This window comes from Oncorhynchus tshawytscha, linkage group LG09, assembly GCF_018296145.1.
Source record: "Oncorhynchus tshawytscha isolate Ot180627B linkage group LG09, Otsh_v2.0, whole genome shotgun sequence".
NCBI lineage: Eukaryota > Metazoa > Chordata > Actinopteri > Salmoniformes > Salmonidae > Oncorhynchus > Oncorhynchus tshawytscha.
Genome location: NC_056437.1, coordinates 68,188,534 through 68,214,999, shown reverse-complemented (window position 1 = coordinate 68,214,999; position 26,466 = coordinate 68,188,534). Strand labels below are relative to the sequence as shown.

General features: G+C 40.7%; 1 protein-coding gene across 1 annotated transcript in view; it reads right to left on the bottom strand.

The window, feature by feature from the left end:
• crhr1 (corticotropin releasing hormone receptor 1) overlaps positions 1 to 26,466 on the bottom strand; it is a 150,420-nt gene that overhangs the window by 71,506 nt on the left and 52,448 nt on the right. The window contains exons 4-5 of the mRNA XM_024432904.2: positions 24,341 to 24,460; positions 2,084 to 2,166 (exon numbers count right to left, since the gene is read on the bottom strand). Coding sequence (XP_024288672.1) covers positions 2,084 to 2,166; positions 24,341 to 24,460 — 203 coding nt within the window. The remainder of the gene's footprint in view (positions 1 to 2,083; positions 2,167 to 24,340; positions 24,461 to 26,466) is intronic.

Genomic DNA, 26,466 nt, shown 5'->3' with positions numbered 1-26,466 from the left:
TCATTTTAATTACCCAGTAATAAAGTGCATCTAAGTTAGCATGAGCAAACCAGTAACACTCTTTGGAAAATCAACGGAAAAAACTTCACATTCCACCAAATCAACTTCAGCTTCATCACAATTCCAGTGGATCAGAAGTTTACATACACTAAGTTGACAGTGCCTTGAAATAGCTTGGAAAATTCCAGAAAAGGATGTCATGGATTTAGAAGCTTCTGGTAGGCGAATTGACATCAATTGAGTCAATTAGAGGTGTACCTGTGGATATATGTCACGTTCTGACCATAGTTCTGTTATTTTATTCTTTGTTTTAGTATGGTCAGGGCGTGAATTGGGGTGGGCAGTCTGTTTGTTTTTCTATGTTGGTTTTTGTGTTCGGCCTAGTATGGTTCTCAATCAGAGGCAGGTGTCGTTAGTTGTCTCTGAGAATCATACTTAGGTAGCCTGGTTTCAATTTTGGTTTGTGGGTGTTTGTTTCCGTGTGAGTGTTTGGGCCACACGGTACTATTTAGGTTTTGTATATTTCCTGTTTAGTGTTTGTCATTCACCTTACGGGACTGTTCATTTGTTGCTTATTGTTTTTTTTCAGTGTTCATTTTGCTTCATTAATTTATGGACACTTACCACGCTGCGTTTTGGTCCTCCGATCCTTCTTGCTACTCCTCCTCAGAAGATATACTTTGGTGCGAAAAGTGCAAATCAATCCCAGAACAACAGCAAAGGACCATGTGAAGGTGCTGGAGGAAACAGGTACAAAAGTATCTATATCCACAGTAAAACGAGTCCTATATCGACGTAACCTGAAAGGCCGCTCAGCAAGGAAAAAGCCACTGCTCCAAAACCACCATAAACAAACAGACTACGGTTTGCAACTGCACATGGGGATTAAGATCGTACTTTTTGGAGAAATGTCCTCTGGTTTGATGAAACAAAAATGGAACTGTTTGGCCGTAATGACCATTGTTATGTTTGGAGGAAAAAGGGGGAGGCTTGCAAGCTGAAGAACACCATCCAACCTGTGAAGCATGGGAGTGGCAGCATCATGTTGTGGGGGTGCTTTGCTGCAGGAGGGACTGGTGCACTTCACAAAGTAGATAATATCATGAGGAAAGAAAATGATGTGGATATATTGAAGAAACATCTCAAGACATGAGTCAGGAAGTTAAAGTGTGGTCACAAATGGGTCTTCCAAATGGACAATGACTCCAAGCATACTTCCAAAGTTGTGGCAAAATGGCTTAAGGACAACAAAGTCAAGGTATTGGAGTGGCCATCACAATTCCCTGACCGCAATCCCATAGAACATTTGTGGGCAGAACTGTAAAAAAAAGCATGTGAGAGCAAGGAGGCCTAGAAACCTGACTCAGTGTTACACCAGCTCTGTCAGGAGGAATGGGCCAAAATTTGCCCAGTTTATTGTGGGAAGGCTACCCGAAACGTTTTACGCAAGTTAAACAATTTAAAGCCAATGCTACCAAATACTACTTAAGTGTATGTAAACTTCTGACTCACTTGGAATGTGATGAAAGAAATAAAAGCTGAAAGAAATAATTTGCTATACTATTATTCTGACATTTCACATTCTTAAAATAAAGCAGTGATCCTAACTGACCTAAGGCAGGGAATTTTTACTAGGATTAAATGTCAGGAATTGTGAAACTGAGTTTAAATATATTTGGCTAAGGTGTATGTAAACTTCCGACTTCAACTGTATGTCCAATTAAAAAAATACATATACATTTTTTTTTTTTAAGTTTCTCAAAACCGTTACATTTACATACAAAATAGATATGTGGTTGTAAAAATGAAAACTTCCTCTTTAACTAACTCCCACAATGCTTTAGGGATGCTGCTCTTTGTCTGACCCTGTGCTGCCTCCAGACTGTCATGTGTGTGTTTCTGTTTGAGGGATACTGAGAATTTCTCTGCAAATAGATAGTGAAGATATTTTCAGCAGTGCTTGTATCCTTAGAAGAAGAATGGAAGAATATATATTTTACTATCCATTACAGAGGCTCAGTATTCTCAGAGTTAAACAGTTACCTTTCCATACACCAATAACAATGCTACATACAGTACATACCTCATTGAGAATCTCTTGACACTGGGTGTAGTTGCCTTTCACTGCCCAGGACCCGTTGGAAAGGCATTCTCTGTACACATTGTCTGTGGAAATTAAGGATTGGAAAACCATGTTATGAAAGTTAGCAAACATGCACCATTTCTCCTTTCATACAAGCGACTAAAATTAACCAAAACCTTAAACTCAGATTCTGCAAAAACCACGCAGGGTGGCTGTAATTTATGCAGCTTAGAGTGCTGATAGACCCAGATAGAGAACACATGATCCAGTCTTGACAATGTTGCACCCCAAACCCATTTCCAAATAACTATTTGAACTCTTGACAGTGCAGCCGCTTTTTTTATGCTCTAAAATAATAATAAAAAATACAACAAAGTGGAGCAAAGAAACCCCTCAAAGCTGAGAGGTGTCTTTGTTTGATTTCAGGTACACATGCTACATGCACACAGTGGAGGTATGTGACACAAGAAGTAAGCAAGAGACAAACAGAGAAGCAAAGCCACAGACTTCTAAAAGACTCTCCGCTGTGTTCCCAAGGTTGTGACAGAGTAAGTGACGGAGTGTCGGAGACAGCAAAAGACAGATCAAAAGCAGTCAGGCCTAGAGAGATGCCCTGCGGTACACCACACTTTACATGTTTGACATTAGAGAAGCTTCCATTAAGCTGAACCATCATAATATTACCTGACAAACTGCAAGAAATTAAGCATCATGCCGTTACCCCAAGACAGGTCTAATTGGTTGTTCTTAAGTTGATTGACATAGAGTAGGTGGCATGCCATGCTCTCAATATGTTACATTATGTTACATCATATGAATCCTACAGACAAAATACAAAACATATCAAATGTAAGCATGACCTAAGGCCATAAGATTTTGTATACTTCCTGCTATGCTCTCAACATGAGGATCTGTACAAACACGAAGTAATGGGATTGAAAAAAACACATTTTGATAGACTTGGTGAATCATTACAAAAAGTACGGAAAATAAAAATGAAATCCAAAACTATAATTAAATGAGAGAAGTGTGATGACATGATATATCACTAATGACACTCTTGATGTGGTATATACATAAAAAAAAGAATAAATATTTGACAATATCAGATATCAAAATATCAAAAGACAATTGTTGTTGTTGGTGCAGGGGTTCTGTATTACAGTAGATAGTTACAACCTTGTTTGTCTACATGTACAGATACACAGTATACTGTTTGAGATCAATGTTTGCGGTTAAACAACATTGTTGGTAAGTCATTGACATTCCGTTCATATCATGGTCTCTCCTTGGCATTGTTGATTGATTTATTGACCATTATGTGTAATCTTTATTTAACTAGGCAAGGCAGTAGGCTGAATTGATTGACCTGTTCTGATCAGTGGGAGTTGGGGGGTAATACAAACATTAATTAACACACGCTCCTGCATTTATTGATCATTGACAACATTTTAACTTGCATAGTCTGTATCACCAAATACTAATACCCGTTGGACCAACCTATGCTTTTGTGGCTAGCATTACATCATGACTGTCTGCCATGCGCACCACGATAGATGGTTGACAGTATTCATTATGTAATTAAGAATACACACGGTTCAGTCTTTGAACTGGGCTGGAGGTTGGGTTGCGTAGTACTGAACATATGGCATGCTATGGATATGACATACAGTACATACTGTATGTGATAGAGAATGAGACAGTACAAACGCACACAAACACACATATACACACACACTGCAGAAAGCAAGGGATGGATGGTCTTCTGAAACAAACCGCTGACAATACATTTCTGCCCAACTGCTCTGGCCCTCCATGTGAATGATACTCTCCCACTTGAGTTGCCCCTATTGTGGGGTTCTGCTGTAGGGGGAATTGAGGAAGGCCTCAAATCAATACCTTTAAGGCTGAGTAGCTATTATCAGTGTGATTCAATCATTCCCACTGCAGCTGAGAGTGGCTGGCCCTGCACCGAGCAAGGACCTCTTCCTCACTCTACACTGAACTTTGAGCTATAGTACACTTTCTCTGAAGGTGTAAGAATGCCATACCACTGTCCATGGAAATAAGCTTTCTTGGAAAGATTGAGGCAAGGACATTGAACTTAGAGGAGAAGATTACATTTAGTCATGGATGACAATATCCACAAAAACGATATTGTTTTCATGTTTTTGACTTTGAAAATCAATCACAGTGACCTTTTTCTAAGCCGCCCATCCCAAGGGTTTCTCTTCCTTTTAGCTTTGTTTGAAGATGAGGTCGCTAGGAATTAATGGTGCACCATGGGGAATAAGTGTGGCCCCTGTGTCTGGATCCCATCAAGCTATGATGTCCAGAATCAAGTCAATGTGACCTTGAACTCAGGCTAACTCACTCACAGCAACACCCCTGCGGCTAAGGATTTACACCCATCAGTCCCTGTATTGATCAAAACCCACTAATATCATAAATAAAAACTCCCAATAGAATGCTGGAGTTTGGTGGAGCGGTAACACTGCAGAGATCGGGAACCCAGGTCCGGAACTTCCTTCCTCAAGATAGAGTCTAGAAGGGTCAGTAAATTCCAGGTCTGGAATTTCTACACTTCATATCCTCCCTCATCTGTCTCCACCTCTCCTTCAAACTGTCTGAATAAGTATAAACATATATCAAATATAAAAAAGGAGAATGGAATTCCATGAGTAAAAGTAGAACTCCAGCTGAGAGCTAGACTTAAATTGGAAAGAAAGAGAAGGAAAGATTTAAAGTCTGGATCTGCATTCTGCATTTTCCGACAGAGTCAATATCTGCCCTGAAGAAGAGGTTCCCATGTACCCCCTCCTGACTATAATTTAAACAATACAAAGGCCAGTGCAAAATCCAGACGTCCAGGAAACCACCTTGAGATGGTCCGACACTAATTTTCAGTACATAGCAATTCCAAAGATCAATCATGCTTAAACTCCAATTATAAACACATACAGTTGACACATTACCATTTATTGACTTCGGGGTGCCTGTGATTTGCCACAGTCTTCTTCTCATTCAGTGTGATCTCATTCTCACTTTCCCTCTCTCTGCCCACCCGACCGCCACGGAGACCCCCATGGGTATTAGATACTCACTGTCAGCCTTCTACACTACAATTCATCTAAATCTAGCTGAATCCCATGGAAGCCCCCGCCAGAAGCTTAGCATTCTCTCTCGCCCCCTCAAACGGGATGGGTATGTTGTGTTCCGCTCTGATGCTCAGCCGTCGGAAGTCATCGCTACAGCCGGCATGTCTTAAGTGGGCTTAATCGACGAGCTGCCAAGCTATGTAGTCAGCATGGCAACGCAGAACAGCGAATACTGTCTACCATTATTTGAGGAATTATCTTTGTACAGGGGAGAATATATCTGGTGAATATGAATGGGGTTCAATCTTCACCTTCTGAAGAGCTCTAAGAATTCTAACAAGCAAGTGGGAAGCCCAGTTATATAGTTATCTGATCTGAACACCTACAGTCAGTAAACCCAGCCACAAAGGAGATGGATGTGAAGAATGATCAGGAGTCGGGCCCAATTAAACGGTTTAATTCCAGACTACATCTAGGGGTGTGAAACACTAATATCAGGGATGAAACATCTGAAGCTGTATGAAAAGATAATACCAATGTAACCTATCTGGGAAGACAGCTACAGCTCTGAAAATATGATACAGCACCATGTATGAAGGAAACTTTCAGCAAACGTTCAGCCAAACTTTTTGCCAAAGTTGTCCAGCTTCAGGCTAGCTTGTACCCTTCCATCATCCACGCTTGGGTTATCCATAATGACACTGAGTCAAGAGAGAAGCAATTGCCGGGTAGTCAAGGACTTTGGCCATCAGTTGTCTCAGCTCTTCCCTCCAACTGTCTGTTTCCTAGCAGGTATAAGCTCCATTGAACACAGACGGTAATGTGACGAGTACAGTTCCAGTCAATCACTCTAGCTTGGACCAGAGGGACTAGGGAAGGACCCAAAACAGCTTCTGTTAACTTCTTTGGGCTGGGGGGAGTATTGAGTAGCTTGGATGAATAAGGTGCCCAGAGTAAACTGTCTGCTACTCAGGCCCAGTTGCAAATATATGCATATTATTAGTAGATTTGGATAGAAAACACTCTGAAGTTTCTAAAACTGTTTGAATGATGTGTGTGAGTATAACAGAACTCACATGGCAGGCAAAAACCTGAGAAACAATCCAACCCGGAAGTGGGAAATCTGAGGTTTGTAGGTGCTCAACTCATTGCCTATCGAAGATACAGTGGGATATTGGTCATATTGCACTTCTTAAGGCTTCCACTAGATGTCAACAGTCTTTAGAACCTTGTTTGATGCTTTTACTGTGAGGTGTGGGCAAATGAGTGGGGAATGAGTCAGAGGTCTGCCAGAGAGCCACGAGCTGGTGACACGCGTTCACGTGAGAGTTAGCTTGAGTTCCATTGCATTTCTGAAGACAAAGGAATTCTCCGGTTGGAACATTATTGAAGATTTATGTTAACAACATCCTAAAGATTGATTCTATACATCGTTTGACATGTTTCTACGGACTGTAACAGAACTTTTTGACTTTTCGTCGACTGATCGTGCGTCTTAAATTTGGAAGTCTGGGCTAAACGCGTGAACAAAAAGGAGGTATTTGAACATAAATGATGGACATTATCGAACAAAACAAACATTTATTGTGGAACTGGGATTCCTGGAAGTGCATTATGATGAAGATCATCAAAGGTAAGTGAATATTTATAATGCTATTTCTGACTTCTGTTGACTACACAACATGGCGGATATCTGTTTGGGGTGTTTTGGTCTCTGAGCACCGTACTCAGATTATAGCATGGTGTGCTTTTTCTGTAAAGTTAAAAAAAAAATCTGAGCAGATTGGGGGCAGACAGAATGTAGAGGTGGAATGCAACCGAGCAGTGACAGGAGAGTTGGTCTGAGTTGTTGAGGGGTGAGGGTGGTGGTGTACAAGGCTGGAGAACTCACTCTACTGACTGTCAATATAACAAGGGGGGAAATACAGAGAGAGGGGGGGCCATATGGAGTGTGTGCGGGTGTGAGAGACAGACAGTATAGGCATCGCTGTAGGCCAAATGGACAAGTTATAGAAGAGACCTGCGAGACTGGGAGGAAGAGCGAGAGTCCAGGAGATAACATCTTTCCACCTCTTACTTTCCAATTTATGTCCATCACTCCACTGGAGTTCTCCTTGTCTCGTTAGATTTTTAACTTCTTGACTTGAATCCTTCCTGGACTATTTCTGTCCTTTTCCTCCTAATCTCTTTTCTCCCTGCTTACAGGTTGCGCTGATATTGATCACATGTACACAACTCAATGACTGTTGTAATTGTTCCTGTCATCATTTCCCCTCATTTCCTTTCTCTCCCTCTCCGTCCACCTATAGTTGGTAGTTCTATTGATTAGTCATATAAAATCCAAGAGCTTCCTTAATTGCTCCTGTCAAACCGTGAAAGAGCTCTCAGTGATCACACACACACGCAAATGCACATGCACTCGTACACACACACACGCACGCATATGCACACACACTCACATGCACACGCACACACTCACACATGCATATGCACACACACTCACTCACACACACATGCAACACACTCCTGACAAAGTGGTGGGCGGAAGGCAGAACCATGGATCGATTAGTTAGTTAGAATACGGCGATGTGAATTGGCAGGAGAATGATTCTAAGTAACTTAACATGAGTCATCATGTAGCTTAAGTAATTTGATTTGCAATGACACTGATGGGTAATCAAGACATTTATGAACTTGTAATTACAGTGATCATGAACATCAATAAGCGTTCATGACCGTCAATAAATATTGAGTGTGTGATTACAATTTTTGTGGAGCTGGTGGTGGATCTTCTTACGTTTCTGCAATGAAGATTGAGATTGAGATTTTTCCAGGATTGCCATGGCTCATTTAAAGATAAACCACGATTAAGCCTTTTTTAATCGCACAACTCAATGATCAACTTTTAGTAACAAAACAGCCTGAGACAATTGGTCCACTTTTGAGGTCTGACTAACTTTGATCTTGGGGTGAAATGTTCATTTAACAGATGTTTGATAATGTGTGGTTGACATTACAAAAAAGGGCCAGACCATTGCATGTGTCCAGATATATACCTTTGCTAATCTAATACATCACCTAAAGTGTGGTGTGGGACCATTTAAAATCACAGAGAAGCAGTTCCCAGCAGTTCAACATCGTTTTATTATTGTCAGCATATTTCATAAATTCAAATCTGTGTCGGGGGGGCATTTTCACAGAGTACTTTCGGATGGGGAACAGACTGGGATAATTGCTCCATTTTTAGAGTTTAAAGTCCCTTCCTTCAAATCAATTGTAATAAAATCTGCTCTGACCGTCTGACAATACTGCTGGATGAGCTAAATGGCGTTTGCGCTGGCTTCAGACCAATGTTGATTCACTCGGGAGATAGTTCATTGTTCTAAAAATCCACTGGACAATTATATCACAAATCGTATGGATTAAAATATTTGCAAAATGTACAGTACCAGTCAAAAGTTTGGAGACACCTACTCATTCAAGGGTTTCCTTTATTTTGACTATTTTCTACATTGTAGAATAATAGTGAATACATCAACACTTTGAAATAACACATATGGAATCATATAGTAACAAGAAAAGGGTTCAACAAATAAAAATATATTTTATATTCTTCAAAGTAGCCACCCTTTTCCTTGATAACAGCTTTGCACGCTCTTGGCAGTCTCTCAACTAGCTTCACCTGGAATGCATTTCCAGCAGTCTTAAAGGGGTTCCCACACATGCTGAGCACTTGTTGCCTGCTTTTCCTTCACTCTGCGGTCCAACTCATCCCAAACCACCTCAATTAGGTTGAGGTCGGCTGATTGTGGAGGGCAAGTCATCTGATGCAGCACTCCATCACTCTCCTTCTTGGTAAAATAGACCTTATACAGCCTGGATGTGTGTTGGGTCATTGTTCTGTTGAAAAACAAATGATAATCCCACTAAGCACAAACCAGATGGGATAACATTTCGTTGTAGAATGCTGTGGTAAACATGCTGGTTAAGTGTGCCTTGAATTCTAAATAAACCACAGACAGTGTCACTGGCAATGCACCTCCTCCTACATACTTCACAATGGGAACCACACATGCAGAGATCATCCGTTCCCCTGCTCTGCGTCTCACAAAGACACGGCGGTTGGAACCAAATTTCAAACTTGGACTCAGACCAAAGGACAGATTTTCACCAGTCTAATGTCCATTTCTTTTGTTTCTTGGCCCAAGCAAGTCTCTTCTTCTTATTTGTGTCCTTTGGTAGTTGTTTCTTTGCAGCAATTAGACCATGAAGGCCTGATTCACGTAGTCTCTTCTGAACAGTTGATGTTGAGATGTTTGGAAACACTGACATTTACTTGTTAAATGAATATCCCTTTGGATTGTGTGCGATGACAGAAGAGAGGAAGGACTATCATCTTGAAAAAGGTCTCTGTCCTAAATGTCCACACCAACATGCAGATGTAATACTAATGTGTGGGAGTTATCTTTTCTACAATGAAAGTGAAGGACTAGAGAAATGAAATCAAAGAATAGGATGTAAAGGATAGATCATGCAATAAATCATGTCTCTTAGGTCAGGTTGTGACATATGGATTAACACTTTGCTGTTTCTCACACTGTAATGTAACCTTCTGGAGTGGTGTATTTCTCTTATTTTAATGTAACCTTCTAGAGTGGTGTATTTCTCATTCTGTAATGTAACCTTCTAGAGTGATGTGTTATCTAATTTACATGGCCCTTTCATCCTTTTCCTGGGGCCTAAGTGGACAGAGAAAGAGTAATGGGGCCTATGGTGGTACTGCGGGTAGTTTTGTGTGTCCTCCACTTCCCTATCATCACTCGTCTTTAATGGTTAGTGACTAATTACTAGAGGGAATATCACATAAATAGGCCTAAGCACTTACTCCAGCAATTAAAAAATCATCAACATTTTTAATCTACAGAATCAGAAGACTTTAATTTATTAAATTGGTGCATCCACACAAAACTAGGATAATTTAACTCTACTGGTCGTTTCTAGAGAAGCACACAAATTAATATGCATTCACACATTGACCCTCTGAGAAAAGGAGGAAATGCTTGTTTCTGATAGTGATTAGATGATTATAGTTGGAATGGGAGCTACATGAAAACAAAATCAATGGCAGTCCTCTTTAACTAACATCAGCTAATTAAACTATCCACGTTGATCTCTCAAGAATTTACTAAATCTTACTTTGTAAATGATTAAAAACAGATTTTGGTGTTGGTTTGAATCTTTTACATGACGTCAAACTGAGAGAGCGAGCAAGAGAGAGAGAGCGAGAGAGAAATACTGAGAACCAGGCATCTGTTACTGCAGTTTCCGTTGACTTTTTAAGTGGGTTTCTCCGAAAATGGATAATGACGGGAGAAATTGGTAAACAGTCCCTTTTCTTAACCAATTGAACATGAGAGCTTTACAAGATCCGTCGTGAAATGTCCCATGACCAACAGCCCGAATCATATTACATTGAATATATACATTAATATTCATTGCTCACCTTTCTATTGCATTTGTTTTTGTACCGCTTCCATGCCTTGACATTATTCAGATTACAATCTGTGAAGGTGTGCCCTGATATTCAGAACTCTCCCTCTCTCAATTGTTTTCCAGTCTGTCCTCTTCTCATCCCGTACCTACTGAAAGAAACACATCCCGAGCTGATATGTTTAGCTAAAAAGTAGAGCATAGGCATACATAATGTACCCCATTTCTGTTTGTCATGCCCGTGACTACATCACTAACTGGTTTCCAAAAGTTTTCTAAACACTACCAGTTCCCTCGGGGTGAATTCAAAACAAAAAAAATAGACCCTGGGGAGAAATATGCCAACAAAAAAAGAGAAATAAAATACAACGGCACTGCACCATTTGACATTATGCATTATTCAAGATTTCAGTTCCAGTCAAATCACTGGCCTGGTGTAAAGAGCCATGGGCAGAATTACCAAGGATTTGAATAAGCAGTGTGAGAATTTCCATTACTGGTGTCCTAATTTACAAAACCTACCTCCCTCTCCGTAGACAAAGAACCCATTAGGAATTCTACAACACGGTGCCCTCCGTAATTATTATTATTTTGGCTCTATACTCCAAAGGTTTGGATGATTTGAAATCAAACAATGACTATGGGGTTAAAGTGCAGAATGTCCACTTTATTTTCAGGGTATCTTCATCTATGTTGGGTGACCCATTTAGAAATTACAGCACTTTTTGTACATAGTCACCCCATTTTAGGAGAGCAAAAGTATTGGGACAAATTCACTCATGTGTAAAGTAAAAAGTAGTAAAAAGTAGAGTATTTGTTCCCATATTCCTAGCATGCAATAACTATATCAAATCAAACTGTATTTGCCACATGCGCCGAATAAAACAAGTGTTGACTTTACTGCGAAATGCTTACTTTACAAGCCCTTAACCAACAGTGCAGTTAAAGAAGCAGATAATATTTATCAAGTAGGCTAAAATAAAAAGTAACACAATAAGAATAACAATAACGAGTCTATATACTGTACAGGGGGCATCGGTACCAAGTCAGTGTGCAGGGGTACAGGCTAGTTGAATCTGTACATGTAGGTGGGGGCAAAGTGACGATGCATAGGTAACAAACAAACAGCGAGTAGCAGCAGTGTACAAGGGGGAGGGGTCAATGTAATTTGTCCAGTGGTGATTTTTATGAACTGTTCAGCAGTCTAATGGCTTGGGGGTAGAAGCTGTTGAGGAGCCTTTTGGTCCTAGACTTGGCGCTCTGCTACCGCTTGCCAAGCGTAGAAGAGAAAACCGCATATAACATGGTTGACTGGAGTCTCTGACAATTTTATGGGCTTTCCTCTGACACCGCCTATTATATACATAGGTCCTTGATGGCAGGAAGCTTAGCACCAGTGATGTACTGGGCCGTTCGCACTACCCTCTGTAGCGCCTTAAGGTCAGAATCCGAGCAGTTGCCATACCAGGTGGTGATGCAACCGGTCAGGATGCTGTCGATGGTGCAGCTGTAGAACTTTTTGAGGAACTGGGGACCCATGCCAAATCTTTTCAGTCTCCTGAGCGGGAAAAGGTTTTGTCGTGCCCTCTTCACGACTGTCTTGGTATGTTTGGACCATGATAGTTCGTTGGTGATGTGGACACCAAGGAACTTGAAACTATTGATCCTCTCCACTACAGCCCTGTCGAAGTTAATGGGGGCCTGATCAGCCCGCCTTTTCCTGTAGTCCACGATCAGCTTATTTGTTGTCCTGGCACCACACTGCCTGTTCTCTGACCTCCTCCCTATAGGCAGTTTCATCATTGTCGGTGATCAGGCCTACCACTGTTGTGTCATCAGCAAACTTAATGATGGTGTTGGAGTCGTGTTTGGCCACGCAGTCGTGGGTGAACAGGGAATACAGGAGGGGACTAAGTACACACCCCTGTAGGTCCCCAGTGTTAAGGATCAGCGTGGCAGATGTGTTGTTGCCTACTCTTACAACCTGGGGGTGGCCCTTCAGGAAGTCCAGGATCCAGTTGCAGAGGGAGGTATTTAGTCCCAGAGTCCTTAGCTTAGTGATGAGCATCGTGGGCACTATGGTGTTGAACACTGAGCTGTAGTCAATGAACAGCATTCTCACGTAGGTGTTCCTTTTGTCCAGGTGAGAAAGGGCAGTGTGGAGTGCGATTGAGATTGCGTTGGGGTGGTATGCGAATTGGAGTCTAGGGAGTCCGGGAGGATGCTGTTGATTTGAGCCATGACCAGCCTTTCAAAGCACTTCATGGCTACCGATGTGAGTGACATCGGCAGCCATGGGGAGGGGGGGTAAATCATTTAGGCAGGTTACCTTCGCTTCTTTGGGCACAGGGACTGTGGTGGTCTGCTTGAAACATGTAGGTATTACAGACTCGGTCAGGGAGAGGTTGAAAATGTCAGTGAAGACACATGACAGTTGGTCCACGCATGCTTTGAGTACAAGTCCTGAAAAACCATCTGTCCCAGCAGTTTTGTGAATGTTTAAAGGTTTTGTTCAAATCGGCTACCTAGAGCGTTATCACACAATCATCCAGAACAGCTGGTGCTTTCATGCATGCTACAGTTTTGCTTGTCACAAAGCGAGCATTAAAGGCCTTTTGCTCGTCTGGTAGGCTCACGTCACTGGGCAGATCGAGTCTGGGTTTCCCTTTGTAGTCCGTAATAGTTTTCAAACCCTGCCACATCCGACGAGCTTCAGAGACGGTGTAGTAGGATTCAATCTTAATGCTGTATTGACGCTTTGCTTGTTTGATGGTTCGTCTGAGGGCATAGCGGGATTTCTTATAAGTGTCCGGATTAGTCTCCCGCTCCTTGAAAGCAACCGCTCTAGCCTTTATCTCGAAGCGGATGTTGCCTGTAATCCATGGCTTCTGGTTGGGATATGTATGTACAGTCACTGTGGGGATGATGTCATCGATGCACTAATTGATGAAGCCGATGACTGAGGTGGCGTTTTCCTCAAAGCCATTGGATGAATCCCAGAACATATTCCAGTCTGTGCTAGCAAAACAGTCCTGTAGTGTAGCATCCGAGTCATCTGACCACTTCCGTATTGAGCAAGTCACCGGTTCTTCCTGCTTTAGATTTTGCTTGTAAGCAGGAATCAGGAGGATATAATTATGGTCAGATTTGCCAAATGGATATCGGAGGAGAGCTTTGTTTGCATCTCTGTGTGTGGAGTAAAGGTGGTCTAGGATTCCCCCCCTAGTTGCACATGACATGCTGGTAAAAATTTGGTAAAACTGATTTAAGTTTGCCTGCATTAAAGTCCCTGGCCACTAGGAGCGCCACTTCTGAATGATCATTTTCTTCTTTGCTTATAGAGTTGGTTGAGAGCGGTCTTAGTGCCAGCTTCACTTTGTGGTGGTAAATAGTTGGCTACAAATAATACAGATGAAAACTCACTTAGTAGACCGTGTGGTCGACTTATCATTAGGTACTCTACCTCAGGCGAGCAATACATCGAGACTTCTTTAATATTAGACATCGCGAACCAGCTGTTTTTGACAAAAAGACCCCCAACCCCACCCCTCGTCTTACCAGAGGTTGCTTCTCTGTTCTGCCGTTGCATGGAAAATCCCGCCAGTTCTATATTGTCCGTTTCTTCGTTCAGCCACGTCTTGGTGAAACATAAGATGTTACAGATTTTAATGTCCCGTTGGTAGGGTAATCTTAATAGTAGGTCATACATTGTTTTCCAATGATTGCACATTAGCAAGACGAATGGAAGGCATTGGGAGTTTGCTCGGTTGCCTCTGGATTCTCAGAAGGATCCCCGATCTGCGTCCCCTTTTCCGGCGTCTTTTCTTCACGCAAAAGGCGTGGATCTGGGCCTTTTCCAGTGAAAGCAGGATATCCTTCTTGTCGGACTTGTTAACGGAAAAAGTTTATTCCAGTCCACTGTGAGTAGTCGCGTTTCTGATGTCCAGAAGTTATTTTCGGTCATAAGAGACGGTAGTAGCAACATTATGTACACAATAAGTAAAAAAATAAGTTACACAAAACGCCCAAAAATACAAAATTGCACATTTGGTTGGGAGAATGTAAAACGTCAGCCATGTTCTTTGGCGCCATCTTAAATCAATCTTGTGACTCTATACAAAGCTTTTTGCTTTGGTTGTTTTTCAAAATATTTCGTGCTCAACAAAAATTATATAGGTGTCATAACCAGCCATAAAATAACGCAATATATGTCACAACAGGTCTAAAAATATGTGTTATGACAGTGTTATGACATATGACACGGTTATGACCATGAATCTGGGTGTCAAGCAAATTGTTACCCAATGATCATACCCCCAAGACATGACAACCTCTCACCATTTCAATAACAGGGGAGGTTAGCAATTTCTTGGTGGGTGGGTTGATATTTGTTTGTCTGTAACTTTCTCACTCATCATGGAAGCATCCACATTCATGTTGAAGTTTTTAGAAACATATTATATTCTTATTTACAATAAAAGGGACTCCAAAATGAAACAATCAATTATTTACCATTCATTTCTATTGGGCACAAAATCAACTGAAACGCAACCTAAACAAATAGCAAATGCGTCCAACAAATGTGTAGAGTCACAAGCTTGATGTAGTCATTGCATGCTATGAATATGAGACCAAATACTTAAATGTGCACTACTTTAATAAACATACACTATATATACAAAAATATGTGGACACCCCTTCAAATTAGTGGATTTGGCTATTTCAGCCACACACGTTGCTGACGGGTGTATAAAATCAATCACACCACCATGCAATCTCCATAGGAAACATTGACAGTAGAATGGCCTTACTGAAGAGCTCAGTGACTGTCAACAAGTTTGTTTGTTAAATTTCTGCCCTGCTAGAGCTGCCCCGGTCAACTGTAAGTGCCATTATTGTGAGGTGGAAACTTCTAGGTGCAACGACGACTCAGCCACAAAATGGTAGGCTACACAAGCACTCAGAACGGGATTGCTGAGTGCTGAAGCGCGTAGCGTGTAAAAATGGTCTGTCCTTGGTTGCAACACTCACTACCGAGTTCCAAACTGCCTCTGGATGCAATGTCAGCACAAGAACTGTCAGTTGGGAGCTTTATGAAATGGGTTTCCATGGCCGAGCAGCCGCACAGACGCCTAAGATCACCATGCGCAATGCCTAGCGTTGGCTGGAGTGGTTTAAAGCTCGCCGCCATTGAACTCTGGAGCAGTGGAAACTCGCTCTCTGGAGTATTGACTCACGCTTCAGATGCCAGGAGGATGCTACCTTCCCCAATGCATAGTGCCAACTGTAACATTTGGTGTAGGAGGAATAATGGTTTGGGCTAGGCCCCTTCGTTCAAGTGAAGGGAAATCTTAATTTTAATTAGGGGTACATACATTTTAGACCATTCTGTGCTTCCAACTTTGTGGAAACAGTTTGGGGAAGGCCCTTTCCTGTTTCAGCATGACAATGCCCCCATGAGGTCCATACAGAAATGGTTTGTAGAGATCGGTATGGAAGAACTTGACTGGCCAGCACAGAGCCCTGACCTTAACCCCATTGAAAACAATTTGGATGTATTGGAACACCGATTGAGAACTTGACCTAATCGCTCAACAGTGCTCTCACTCTCTTTCCCTTCTCTCTCCCTCTCTGTCACTGTCTCTCTCTGACTGCTTAACTGCCTTCCTCTATTTTGCTCTCTAAAATGCAAAAGTGTTCATATACACTTGTCATGCCTCCCTCTCCTTGGTGAGGATCAAAAGGACCCACAGCTAGGCAAATGTTTGAGGATAATGTTTGAGGATAATCTCTACAGACCAGACAGCATGGAGCGGTCGATCATGTGCGGAAAGACTACTGTAGCTCTGCTGGAGTCACTTTTATTGGTAACTTTGACACCTTCTGGAAACAGAAGATACTCTACAGGAATGACAGAGTCCATCCAAATCACCTTGGCTCGTGGACTCTGTCCACACATTTCAAGGCTGCGTTGAAACAATGACTGTTCAATGATCCAAGACCAGCTCAGTTAATCCCTACCATTGTGAGAATGAGTCATCATAATTCTGCATCAAATGCAGATGATCTTATGGGCACTGTCAAACACAATATAAGTAATTTAATTTATGTACGCCTAATTTCACCAAATACATCCGTTTATCCTTCAGATATTGTAAGCAGTAATCATGAGCCTATAAACCAGAGTTACACTGTTAGCACTGAGGCGGTGTGCAATCGTAGGAAGACCACTTTATGCAGCTCACCCTGCACTATCAGCTCCAATGTAAACAACATAAGTAAGTCTACCTCTGATAAGCTTCCCAGTAAAGCATTAAAAACAATCAAACAACCCAGAAAAGTGCGAAACAATAGCCCATGTTAACATATGTAGCCTAAGAAACAAGGTCCATGAAGTCAATAACTTGCTTGTAACAGATGACATTCATATTCTGACTATCTCTGAGACTCAGTTTAGGTTCATCACCTAAAGCCCATTCTTGTGGGAAGCTGCTATAGACCCCCAAGTGCAAACAGTCAGTATCTGGATAATGTGTGTGAAATGCTTTATAATGTATGTGATATCAACAGAGAAGTATATTTTCTGGGTGATTTAAATATTGACTGGCTCTCATCAAGCTGCCCACTCAGGAAAAAACTTAACCAGTGCCTGCAAACTGGATCAGGTTGTCAGTCAACCTACCAGGGTAGTTACAAACAGCACAGGAATTAAATCCCCAATATGTATTGATCACATCTTTATTAATGCTGCAGATATTTGCTTTAAAGCAGTATCCAAATCCATAGGATGTAGTGATCACAATATAATAGCCATATCTAGGAAAACCAAAGTTCCAAAGGCTGGGTCTAATATAGTGTATAAGAAGTCATACAATAAGTTTTGTTGTGATTCATATGTTGATGATGTAAAGAATATTTGCTGGTCTGTGGCGTGTAATGAGGAGCAACCAGGCACTGCACTTGAAGCATTTATGAAATTACTTATTCCAGTTACTAACAAGCACGCACCCATTAAGAAAAGGACTGTAAAAACTGTTAAATCTCCTTGGATTGATGAGGAATTAAAAAATTGTATGGTTGAGAGGGATGAGGCAAAAGGTATGGCAAATAAGTCTGTCAGCTCAACTAATTGGCAAACATACTGCAAATTAAGAATTCATGTGACTAAACTAAATAAAAAGAAACTACACCATGAAACAAAGATAAATAATGTTTAAAAAATGACAGTAAAAAGCTTTGGGGCACCTTAGATGAAATTTTTTGGGGAAAAAAGCCAACTCGGCTCCTTCATTCATTGAATCAGATGGCTCATTCATCCCAAAGCCCACTGATATTGCAAACTATTTTAATGACATTTTCATTGGCAAGATAAGCAAACTCCGCAACAAACGCTGACGCTACACATCCAAGTATATTAGACCAAATTATGAAAAGACAGGAATTGTACTTTTGAGTTCCGCAAAGTCAGTGTGGAAGAGGTGAAAAAATTATTGTTGTCCGTCAACAATGACAAACCACCGGGGTCTGACAATCTGGATGGAAAATTACTGAGGATAATAGCAGACGATATTGCCACTTCTATTTGCCACATCTTCAATTTAAGCCTACTAGAGAGCGTGTGCCCTCAGGCCTGGAGGGAAGCAAAAGTCATTCCGCTACCCATGAATAGTAAAGCCCTCTTTACTGGCTCAAATAGCTGACCAATCAGCCTGTTATCAACCCTTAGAAAACTTCTGGAAAAAATTGTGTTTGACCAGATACAATACTATTTCACAGTAAACAAATTGACAACAGAATTCCAGCGTGCTTATAGGGAAGGACACTCAACAAGCAGAGCACTTACACAAATGACTGATGATTGGCTAAGATAAATTGCTGATAAAATAATTGTGGGGGCTGTCTTGTTAGACTTCAGTGCAGCTTTTGACATTATCGATCATAGTCTGCTGCCGGAAAAACTTGTGTCATGGCTTTACAACCCCTGCTATAACATGGATAAAGAGTTACTTGTCTAACATAACACAGAGGGTGTTCTTTAATGGGATCCTATCAAATATAATCCAGTTAGAATCAGGAATTACCTAGGGTAGCTGTTTCAGCCCCTTGCTTTTTAATTTTTTTACTAACGACATGCCACTGACTGAGTAAAGCCAGAGTGTCTATGTATGCGGATGACTCAACACTATACACGTCAGCTACTACAGCGACTGAAATGACTGCAACACTCAACAAAGAGCTGCAGTTAGTTTCAGAGCGGGTGGCAAGGAATAAGTTAGCCCTAAATATTTCTAAAACTAAAAGCATTGTATTTGGAACAAAACACTCACTAAACCTCAACTAAATCTTGTAATAAAATGTTTTGGAAATTGAGTAAGTTGAGATAACTAAACTGCCTGGAGTAATCCTAGATTGTAAACTGTCATGGTCAAAACATATTGACGCAGTATTAGCTAAGATGGGGAGAAGTCTGTCTATAATAATGTGATGCTCTGCCTTCTTTACAACATTATCAACAAGGCTGGTCAAAATCTCCTGGCTGAAAGTGGAGGACTACTTTTATTTATGAGAGGTATTGACATGTTGAATGCACTGAGCTGTCTGTCTAAACTACTGGCACATAGCTCAGACACCCATGCATACCCCACAAGACATGCCACAAGAGGTCTCTTCACAGTCCCCAAGTCCAGAACAGACTATGAGAGGCACACAGTACTACAAAGAGCCATGACTACATTGAACTCCATTGACTACATAGAATCCCACATCAGGTAACTGACGCAAGCAGTAAAATTAGATTTAAAAAACAGATTAAAAAAACACATTGTGGAACAGTGGGGACTGTGAAGCAACACAAACATTGGCCCACACACACACACACATTCATTTATCATCGAATCACAGCCTACTTCAATTTGATGATTTAACAAAAGCGCATTCGCGAAAAAAGCACAATCGTTGTGCAAATGTACCTAACCATAAACATCAACGCCTTTCTTAAAATCAACACACAAGTATATGTAGTTAAAAGATATTCAAGCAGAGGCAGGGTATATGCAGCAGTTTGGGCCGCCTTCCTCGTTTGAACTGTTGAAAGGCCATTTTATTCCTAACAAAGACCGTAATTAATTTGCCAGAATTTTACATAATTATGACATAACATTGAAGGTTGTGCAATGTAACAGTAATATTTAGACTTAGGGTTGCCACCCGTTTGGAACACCAGCAGCAGGCTCGTAAGCATTCATTCAAACAGCAGCTCCAAACAATGCTGCGATGCACAGCGCTGTTTATGACTTCCAGCCTATCAACTCCCGAGATTAGGCTGGCAATACTAAAGTGCCTATAAGAATATCCAATAGTCAAAGGTATAGGAAATACAAATGAAATAGAGAGAAAGAGTTCTATAATTCTTATAATAACTACAACCTAAAGCTTCTTAACTGCTTATATTGAAGACTCATGTTAGAAGGAACTACCAGTTTTCATATGTTCTCATGTTCTGAGCAAGGAACTTAAACGTTAGCTTTTTACACGGCACATATTGCACTTTTACTTTCTTCTCGAACACTTTGTTTTTGCATTATTTAAACCAAATTGAACGTTTCATTATTTATTTGAGGCTAAATTGATTTTATTGATGTATTATATTAAGTTAAAATAAAGTGTGAATTGTTCATTCAGTATTGTTGTAATTGTAATTTATTACAAATATATAAATAAATAAATCAATAAAAGACGATTAATTGGTATCGGCTTTTTTTGGTCCTCCAATAATCGGTACCGGCGTTGACAAATCATAATCGGTCGACCTCTAGTAAACTTCCCCATGAGAACAGAGAGGAGCAGACAGGCCCCTAGATGGGGATAACCTTAGAACACATCTACAATATCACTGAGGTGTACCACACTGGTCGTAAAAGAAGTCCAGTGGAATTTACACCTCCAAAACAAATGTCAACAATAATCATTCCTTGCCATGTGTAGTTTCAACAACAATGCAACTAGTAAAATGCTCTAATCATATGTTCCGTTAACTTCTTGGATATAGGGGGCGCTCTTTTAATTCATGGATAAAAAAACGTGCCCGTTTTAAGCGCAATATTTTGTCACGAAAAGATGCTCGACTATGCATATAATTGGCAGCTTTGGAAAGAAAACATTCTAAGGTTTCCAAAACTGCAAAGATATTATCTGTGAGTGCCACAGAACTCATGCTACAGGCGAAACCAAGATGAAACTTCAACCAGGAAATGGGCAGAATTTTTGAAGCTCTGTTTCCCATTGTCTCCTTATATGGCTGTGAATGCGCCGGGAATGAGCCTGCCCTTTCTGTCGTTTCTCCAAGGTGTCTGCAGCATTGTGACGTATTTGTAGGCATATCATTGGAAGATTGGCCATAAGAGACTACATCTACCAGGGGTCCGCCCGGTGTCCTTTGTCTAAATTGGTGCGTAATCTACAAGCTGCACGCAGTCATCCAGTGATTGAGAGGAGAGAGGAGGCTTTCAAAGAACGATATATCATGAAGAGATAATGTGAAAAACACCTTGAGGATTGATTCTAAACAACGTTTACCATGTTTCAGTCGATATTATGGAGTTAATTTGGAAAAAAGTTCGGCGTTTTGAAGACTGAATTTTCATTTTTTTGGTAGCCAAACGTGACGCACCAAACGGAGCAATTTCTCCTAAACAAATAATCTTTCAGGAAAAACTGAGCATTTGCTATCTAACTGAGAGTCTCCTCATTGAAAACATCTGAAGTTCTTCAAAGGTAATGATTTTATTTGAATGATTTTCTGGTTTTTGTGAAAATGTTGCCTGCTAATGCTAATGCTAAATGCTACGCTAGCTGCGCTAGCTGTTACACAAATGCTTGTTTTGCTATGGTTGAGAAGCATATTTTGAAAATCTGAGATGACAGTGTTGTTAACAAAAGGCTAAGCTTGAGAGCTAGCATATTAATTTCATTTGCGATTTTCATGAATAGTTAACGTTGCGTTATGGTAATGAGCTTGAGGCTGTATTCACGATCCCGGATCCGGGATGGCTCGACTCAAGAAGTTAAGATAACATTTCAGAATAAATCAGTAGGATAACTGGTCCCCTTTAGTACCAGTACCAATCCCGGCACAGTCAGTCCAGGCACAATCAGTCAAAAGGTTAGAGACCTAACAAGTCAAATTGCTATTGATGACAGCGACAGAAGAGATAGTAGTCACTCAGATTGCAACACGTGGAAGGGAATCGCCAAAACACTTTTCTGATGGTTAACACACATGCCTCTACAGTGGCAAGAAAAAGTATGTGAACCCTTCGTAATTATCTGGATTTCTGCATCAATTTGACTTAAAATTTGATCTGATCACAACAATAGACAAACTCAGTGTGCTTAACCTCTTTCAGCTAGGGGGCACTATTTCTATGTTTGGAAAAATAACGTTCCCAATGTAAACGGCCTATTTCTAAGGCTCAAATGCTAGAATATGCATATAATTGACAGATTAGGATAGAAAACACAAAACTGTCAAAATATTGTCTGTGAGTATAACAGAACTGATATTGCAGGCGAAACCTGAGTAAAATCAAACCAGGAAGTGGCTTCTATTTTGAAAGCTCCAAAAGTAAGTGATTCATTTTATTGCTTTTCTGATTTTCGTGACCAAGCTACTTTGATGATAGGTGTTCATAATGTTTCGTCTAGTGATCGATAAACTTACACAAACGCTTGGATTGCTTTCGCTGTAAAGCATATTTTGAAAATCTGACACGTCCAGGTGGATTAACAAAATGCTAAACTGTGTTTTGCTATATTGCACTTGTGATTTCATGAATATAAATATTTTTAGTAATATTATCTGAATGTGGTGCTATGCAATTCAGCAGTTATTGATGACAATAGGTAACACAATAGGTAATGATTGTATCTTTTTGTCTATATTGAAGACATAATTTAAACATTCACAGTGTAGGTTGGAAAAAGCCAGACCCCCCCCAGGATAGGAGAGGGCGGAGTTGGGACGGTTTTAAACTTTCTCTGTATTGCATTGCTGTATGGAGAAGTTAAAACTCCATTTGTTACAAAAGAGAGAGACTGTGCCCCCAAATGTAAACATCAGAAGATTGGACATTGGAACATTAGTTTTGGAATCCAAATGTTTGGAATGGTCGGTGGGGAGCCAAACATTAATCATATCATATCACTTAGCATTTTGTCATGTCATTACGGATCGTATAACAAGATAACTGTATCTTTAAGAGATTTCACAATGTAGATATCAGATTTACATCTAAATGTTGTAATCTTATATGATTAAATATGAAGCTATTTGTGAAAAGATAGCAATGTGATTTTAGCCTTCTAAATGAGATAATTGTTTTTCATATGAACTTTTTCCAAGTCAGCAACCATGCCCATGTGAGCACAGACATTGTGGCAACTTGATTGAACCACCCTGAAAGGCGAGAGCTTGAAATTACTCGCTGAAGAATTAACATATTAGAGCAGAGAATGTGAGGATCATCCACACGTTGAAATGTTTGGAATTTAAATCTCTACAGATGAGACAGCATTGAGCAGTGGCTACATGGCTGACAAATGTTTAAAAACTACAAGACCAGAAAGAAACTCACAAGTGAAGAAGATAAAGACTATACCGGAACATGCAGTCTGCAGCTGTTTTAGTAAACTCGAGCAAAGACCACTGTGTGCAACATCTGGAGGATCCATTCTAGCAAACACTCAGAGACAAAGTAAACTACATCTACAATCTACAGTGGGGCCTCTGGTGGACAAACCAGAGACTTCTGTTGAACTACTCCCCAAAGGCATAGCCGGACCGGGTGATTTCAACAGAGAGACGACAAAGACATACAAGCGTAAATATATACATTGCAATTCTTTTCGAATGAGCGGTGGTTGATGTGCACAGTATTCATTCTCATGAGCATAGCTTCCACATGTATGTACCAGCCCCTTCCCTTTGTCTCTCCCGCTCTCCTTATCTTTCCCCTCCCTTCCCATTGTGTAACCAAATGGTCATATCGGGTTAGTCCACCAGGGAATTTTCATTGCATGATGTTAGTAATCGATAATCTATTTTGTGTGTGTGTTTATATAATTCTGTGTGATTATTTAGTTAGTTAGTAAATAAAAAATTAAGCCAATTTGTGTATCGCTGATTCATCATTTAGGCTAGGGCTTGTGCAGATTTACGAGGTCAAAAATGTTCAGAATGAGACTGATTTGAGGAAATGATTTATTATTGACTGTTATGATATCGAGATATTCTGATATATTCTTGTGTTAATTCAGGAAACGGTGACTCATTAAACAAACTTTTCCTAAGGTGCCCCAAGTTATTGATGAGTGAGTTGTTGCATTATTAATGTAATCACGTAATAATTAAACATAGGTAATTTTTCGATAAATAGCATGTCATCACATGAATGATAGTCACGTCACGACTCACTCTAACATGCACAGATGTACAAAGATTTACTCGGATGTTTGCATTTGCATGCATACGTGTGTGTGTGTGTGTGTGTTTGTGTACTGTATGCGTCTTAAGACAGGCCTGCATAAATAAACAATAGCTGAAAATCGATATACAACTGTGGATATTGGACAGACACGCACAAATAAGCATTGTCAATGGGGCTCTACTCACTGGTGGTGTTGTATTTGACACCATAGAACATCTCTGGACATGGCCGTGACACCCACTCCCCTGCAGTGCTCTTGGGCCAGCAGGTACCGATGGGATCGATGGACATGTTACAGAACAGGCCTGAGTGACAGAGAAAGGATGGAGGGAGATGGAGAGACAGACACATAGAAGAGGATCACAAAAGGAAAGAAAGAGAGAGGACAAGAGAAAAAAAGCCAGCATTACAACCAGTGGACTTGTGTCTGTGATTGTGGATGGACAGAGGTTAAAGAGCGCATTGTCACAGCTGTCTAACAGAAAGTGGATTTGGTAAATTAAGGAACAGGACCTGACCACTGTGACCTGCCTAGCAGTGCTTACAGGTAACTGGACCTGGCGACAGCAGGATCGACCACACACACGCATGGTCACAGACGTCGTAACCATGGCACCAGTCATCAACTGAGCTGCAGCCTCAGGGCGTGTCCAGCTGTATTCAATTATAATGACCCGTAACTTTTCTAATGTTTGAAAATTTAACGTTTTGGAAAGTTGTACCATGTTAACCCATTACATTTGACATTTCCATCCCTCTTATATGAGGCGGTGTTAAACAGTAGGAAGTCACTGCTTTTAGACCACCCCTGAATCTATAAATGCCAACAATTACATGGATAATGTTGATTGAAAGTTTGTTTACAAATAGTTGAAATGTGCAAAGTGCAAACTAGGATTACAGTTGCCATGCTGTAATGTATACTCACAATACAGCTACACTGTTTCTGACTATGTAAGTACCATTTAAATACATGGTTATAGTGCCACCTCATATAAAGTGGGAAGCCAATTTCCTTGTTGATTTTTCCCATCTCTGTAAACGTGGCATTGTAATACAATGCGATGGCAGTCAAGATAGGGCTTGTTGTTGCCTGTGGAAAAATGATGGGTTCAGTTATGATTACAAACATTACAATAACCTATTACATTTAATGATATACTGTACTGTGTCTGAGCAACAATCCGTTTGCACTCAGGTGAAAAGAAAAATCTGAATGGTTTGTCCTCTGGGTTTCGCCTGCTAAATAAGTTATGTTATACTCTCAGACATGATTCAGACTGTTTTCTATCAAAATAATATGCATATCTACTAATAATATGCATATCTTATCTTCTGGGGATGAGTAGCAGGCAGTTGAATTTGGGCATGCATTTCATCCCGACGTGAAAACACTGCCCCCTGTCACCAAGAAGTTAAGAACAAATTATTATCTACAATGACGGCCGATATCGGCTAAACCCTATCCCGGACGATGCTGGGCCAATTATGCGCTGCCCTATGGGACTCCTAATCACGGTCGGTTGTGATACAGCCTGGAATTGAACCAGGGTCTGTAGTGACACCTCTAGCACTGAAATGCAGTGACTTAAACCTCTGTGCCACTCAGGAGCCGTGGCTGCACATCTGACTTACTGCAAATTGAGAAATTATGTGACTTAAGCCAAAACTATAGTTTGTTAACAAGAAATTTGTGGAGTGGTTGAAAAATGAGTTTTAGTGACTCCAACGTAAGTGTATGTAAACTTCTGACTTCATCTGTACACATGTATGTCAGTACATACACACAACAAGTAGGTCACTTGGGGGAGAGGCGTTGTGTCGTGAGGTGTTGCTTTATTTGTTTCTGGAAACCAGGTTTGCTGTTTACTAGTGCTATATACGATGGAAGGGAGTTCCATGAACTCAAGGCTCTGTATAGTACTGTACATTTCCTTTAACTTGTTCTGGATCTGGACCACTCTATTCCGGGCCAGCTGCAGCTTAACTAGGTCTTTCTTTACAGCACTTAACCCTATGACTGGGGAATAATCAACATAACAACTCTCCCCATCGTTACAAACATTGAATCTATATGTTTTGACCATGACAGTTTACAATCTAAGATAACACCAAGTGCCACAACTGTCATTACCAGATCCAGCTGAGGTCTAGTTTTGTACCAAATATAATGCTCTTAGTTTTAGAGAGGTTCAGGGCCAGTTTATTACTGGCCACCCATTCCAAAACAGACTGCAGCTCTTTGTTAAGGATTTCAGTGACTTCATTAGCTGTGGTTGCTGATGCATACAGTATATGGTTGAATCATCAG